This window comes from Elephantulus edwardii, unplaced genomic scaffold, assembly GCF_000299155.1.
Source record: "Elephantulus edwardii isolate Elephantulus edwardi_28Jun2011 unplaced genomic scaffold, EleEdw1.0 scaffold00140, whole genome shotgun sequence".
NCBI classification, from domain to species: Eukaryota; Metazoa; Chordata; class Mammalia; order Macroscelidea; family Macroscelididae; genus Elephantulus; species Elephantulus edwardii.
Window position 1 is genome coordinate 8,475,958 of NW_006399890.1, and position 5,149 is coordinate 8,481,106.

The 5,149-nt window shown below is 36.6% G+C and overlaps 1 protein-coding gene across 2 annotated transcripts in view; it reads right to left on the minus strand.

Annotated features, from left to right (window-relative positions):
• Positions 1-2,222: 2,222 nt before the first annotated feature.
• FRMD6 (FERM domain containing 6) overlaps positions 2,223-5,149 on the minus strand; it is a 55,954-nt gene continuing 53,027 nt past the window's right edge. For both annotated transcript variants that reach the window (XM_006894366.1, XM_006894365.1), the window contains exon 13: positions 2,223-2,711. In XM_006894366.1, coding sequence (XP_006894428.1) covers positions 2,427-2,711 — 285 coding nt within the window. In that variant the 3' untranslated portion in view covers positions 2,223-2,426. The remainder of the gene's footprint in view (positions 2,712-5,149) is intronic.

Sequence of the window (5,149 nt, forward strand, 5' to 3'; positions counted from 1 at the left end):
TATACTTTTCCTTTTTTATTTTTTAAAACAATTTCCAAATACAAAAAATGTCGTTTATTCAAAACATATTTTCCTATACACACACACATATATATAGACATAATTCTCTTGCAAATAGAGGATTAAGAAGCAAAACTATTTCTTAGCTTGTTTCAGTTTGAAAATCCAAAAAAGCTATTCATAAATCCAATTAGAAAGTGGGTGTGAAAAACCACCAATACTAGTGAAACTCTGAAGGCCTGATCCTGGCTAAAGTAGAAAGAAAATAGTATAAAGCGCTACTTGCTTAATTAAATACATTTCCTCTCCTATGTCTGCAAGAAAAACTAAGAGTTAAACACATCGTATCACGACCTGAGCCATTCAGAATTCATTCTTGACCAGGATTTGTCACTCAAGCATCTGTAAGAAATGGCTCATCAAATGACTTATAAGCAGTCATTTGATGATCCTTTCATATTTTTACCCTTTACATAGAGACTGAGACATTTTTATACATTCTGACATTCAAAACTTTGGTTCTTTTAAAGCATTTGATAAAAGCAAAAAGCAAAATAATTTCATGACTATTCATCTCTATAGAAGTTCCACCCCCCATTTTAAAGTCGGCCTAAGCTAATCAGACAAGGATATGCTGCATATACACTGACCACGTCACACCCGCATACAGGCACATGAGGTGGAGCACGGTCTGAGTTCACCTCTGTTCTATAATACTGACTCCATCCACGGGTAACACTGCTTATGTTCTGCTGTACCCTAAATCTATTTCTTTGAAAACATAATTTTGTATAAAAATATGGCTGGTTTACTTTTTCTTTTAGAAAATAATATACAGGGTTTTTTAATAAAATCTGGCAGATACAAAAAATGGTATATCAAAATATGGTAAACAAATGTAAAATACTAAATCATCAAAAATATCTCCTAGAAAGATATTGTGCTATGAAGTTCTCTCCTGAAGCGTAAATAAAGTGTGAATGAAGTACACTTTTAATAACATCAAAAGGTTAATAGATTCACTTTCCTGTCTTGATTACATTATGTATCATTAACAGCAGCACAGCAGTAACTGACTTAAAAATGGCCCTTTCTTATATATTAATATATCCTGTATACTTTGATTTTGTAAGAAAAAACCAAAAACTTTTCTGGGGGTCATTGATTTTCAACCTTGTTCCATGGTAGATTCATTTGAAGATGTGTAAGAGTAAATTCCAGTTGGGTCTCAACACCAGAATTGATTTAAGTGATCTGGGTTGGGACTCAGACCCTGGTTTGGGTGTTTTCCCCAAACTCTCCAAGTAATTATATTACACAATCAGGGCTAAAAATCATAGCAAAAGACACCCAAGAAAAAAAGTTGTTCCTAACTTTACATACACCAGTTGATTGTCTGTCGGTATCATCTCATTCATCCAATAATGTATCAAATATATTAAACATGGGAGACCATGTATAAGATGGTCATGGCAACAAAAATGATAAGTAAGCACTGAACATATATAAGCCCACATGACCTATGCATTTATATATGTATTAGATATGCAAATAGAAACATTGCAAAAAAATATCAAAGGGTACTTTGGTTAGGCCGAAACTAGTTACTGAAAATCAAAACACACACATACATATAATCATCACAAAGCAGAAACATCAAATACAACTCCATAGTTTTAACATAAACCAGTTTTGAAAACGCTACAAAATGCATTATGATGTGAGCACAGTTGATTTGTTACTTAGATGAGGAACTCTGCTGAGACCTAGACTTTCTGGAAGAACAAAGTGGAGGATATGGCACTGATCAGGCGTGAAGAAGTCACAAGGCATCACAACATGCATAGTCTTTTGCTTATTGCTTAATCCATGTCTTCAAGACTCTAGACTAGAGCTTCTGGTATGTACATATCTTTGGCTTTCTAGAAACACATGATTTTTGACCTCTTCATTAGAGTTCACTTTGGGACAGGCAGCAACGGCTATATAATGAGGCAATGTTTTCTCTGTTCAAAGGCGAGACCCTTCCCTCTCCTTCCTCAAAGCACAAGCATTTCATGAGAGATCAGTGAAAAATTTATAAACAAACAAATAGGTATAAAACACCTTGTATACGATTAACAAAGAGACATTAAGCATAAAGGATCTTAAAAGCAAAACAAATGAACAAGCACATTATAGCTGTCCAACATTCTGAAGGTTTAGTAAACAGTATAGCTCATTCGTGTTGCTGTTTGATTTTTGCAGTTTACTTCTGCATAATATTTAAAGTGCAATTGTCCCAAGGCTTTTATTTCCAACACAAATAAAAAAGAAAAGAGCATTGTTTGGGATGAAGAAAATATAAGTAATAGTTAAAGGAACCCATGGCTTATACAGCCTCTTGCAAACAGCAGGCTGCTTGTAGGGCTGCAAGCAGAAAGACTTTATACAACAAATTCTGGAACTTCATCTTGAGTGAGATCCAGAGAAAAGTACTTGCTGGTTCTTTTGACTGGGAAAGCATCTTGGATGTTGTTGCACTGCTGAGCCAAGCAGCTGTTGCAGTAGAGTCCTTCCTCATCTAGTTCATGGCCACATCCAAAAGTGTAGCTCTGAGCAGTGTCCTGACAGAGACCTGCGATTTGCAAGAAGTCTTTTTGGTAAAGTCTGATGTCATCAAGGCTCAAACTGTGCCGATCAGTGGATGTCTTTGGCTTTCGACATACTGTCTGTAAAATAAAGGATTAAACAACTTTACAACCACAGGCTAATGCAAAGGTAAATAAAATCTGCTGCAAATGGGGCAGGGTGCAATGCCATAAAAGGTTTAAGATTCCTTATACATATAGAGGCTTGCAATCTGTGCATCTGGTTTCCGGGGGGGGGGGGGAGAATATTAACAGTATCACTAATTATAATTAAAACATTGATGGGACAGATGCATCTGTATATCAGATCCTGATTTAAGTGCTCCATATACATTAAGTAACTTAAAATCTTCCTAACACCTCTACAGCTAGCGGGTACTCTCTCCATTTTACAAATAACTCAAGGCACGGATGAGTAAATGTAGCAGGAATTTTAATATCTCTACTGTCTTATAAGTCCTATACTACCTGCGGTGCTAGCTTAAAAGTTGGCTGTCCTAAGTCATTATTAGGTTAGGCCCCTCTGGTATCCAGCTTCCTCAACTGCAGATACATGATCCTGCAACTCATCAACAGCTGTGGGACTAGGATGAGAGAGAGTGAGCGCGTGCGCGCATGCACTTCTCACACTGAGGAGCAAGACTTGAGGGAGACTGGATGGTGATGGTGGTGGTGGTGGTGGAAAGGCTGTGGCACTGCTGTGGAGAAACTGTGGCAAGGTGTAATCAGAGGGGCCTTGAGATAAAGGCCACAATTAAAGGTTTTGTTGTTCTTGTCGGATGCTTGAAGGACTAGCTGACTTATAACTGTTCTGAGGCAAATCTTGCTGGATAATTTAAATTTGACTGCTGAGCTGACACCAGTACTTTTACTAATTAAGGAATTGTGTTTTTCTGTTAATTTGGCTTGAGACTTCTGGACTAAACCTGGACTTGTAATGTGAGATTCTTTGCCTCTGCCATGCCCAACCTATTTCCCTAATAAACCCCGCTCTTGGTACCACAACTGTGAATAAAGTCTGTGAATAAAGTAAATCAACAATGAATACTGAATCCAATTGATCAGTGGAAATAGGGAAAAGAGAATGGGGGGTGGCATGTCTAACAGAGCAACTATCTATTTGCTACTTAAGGATATTATTGATGGGGAAAGTTCCCCTTTATGAAGCAGGCAGAAGTCACAGTCAGCTATGCTCACATCAGCGTATCCACTTCTTTCACACAACTTTAAAAATAAGGTTGTATTGGTTAAAATACTGTTTCTTTGTTTTTCACTAGAAACACCCTTGTGCTGCAGTCCATTATTCTTGTAATAAGAAATGGAAATGCAAAACAATTACTTAAAAAAGTACACAGAATAATTATTATTTTAAGAAAAGCCAGAATTCTTGGATAGAAAAGTAGTATAATTTTCTTGGTATGAAGAAGACTGGGAGGCATGCACCAGAGAAGGAGCCAGTCCCTACACACTGAAAGTGGCTGTGTTCTGCCAAATGCTCTAACAGCAGGTAGTAGGTTTGTGGAACTCATTATCTCAAGAGGTGGTAGTGGCTGAAATATAAATAGGTTAAAAGACGGTTCAGATAATTACATGCATAGATGGATACTTAGCAGGTTATTTAAGGCAACCAGGGGTTATATGCCTTTCTGGACAACATAAAGGACTATCATTGTTGGAGGAAACTATCACTTTTGCTAGAGGCAACAGTACCAGGAGAACATGCCATTAAATATTTGACTGTAACATATGTCATTTTTGTACTCCCTGCACATGATGAACCTTTGCTCTTGTATAGTCTCCAGGCTCTCACAGAATTTCACAAAGAGAATTCATGTGTTCATCACCACAAGGCAGGTACACAGATAGTCTTCGCTTTCTGTAGGTATAGACTCTGGTACCTGGCTGTGCCCACATTCTTATGTACAAGAGTGGATAGTGAATGGAAGAAGTGGATGCAAACCCTGGTATATTACTCTGGAACTCACTCTTAATCCTCATGGCCATGTATACTGCTTTAAACATTTCTTGGAAAAAAAAATTCTTCAGAAAAATACTTAATAAAAAAGAAAATTTCCTGTTTACATTATGGCTGGTTATCAATGTAAGTAAGAGAAAGAAAGAATAAATGAAAGGGTAAAAGGGGAAAGAGGGTGTGTGTGTGTAAAATAGGAACAAATAAAAAAAAAACAAGAGAAATAAAGCAATAAAAGACAAATATAAGCAGGAGGAAATACAGAGGGAGCTGACAAAACCATTTTGATTCAAGATAGAACCTAAGTGTCCTTTGGAAAAATGAACCTTTTTAAAAAACTTCCCCCCTTTTATTTCCAATCAATAATTTATTCATTGCTCATACCTTTTTACAGAAAACCAGAATAACATAAATGACAATTATATACATGGATCTACCTAAAGGAATATACAAGTATCAAATTGGTTTTATCTATAGAAAGAGACAATACAGAACTCATTATCAGCTGTCTAAACAAGATTGAGGCTGATTTTGGAACAGAATATTA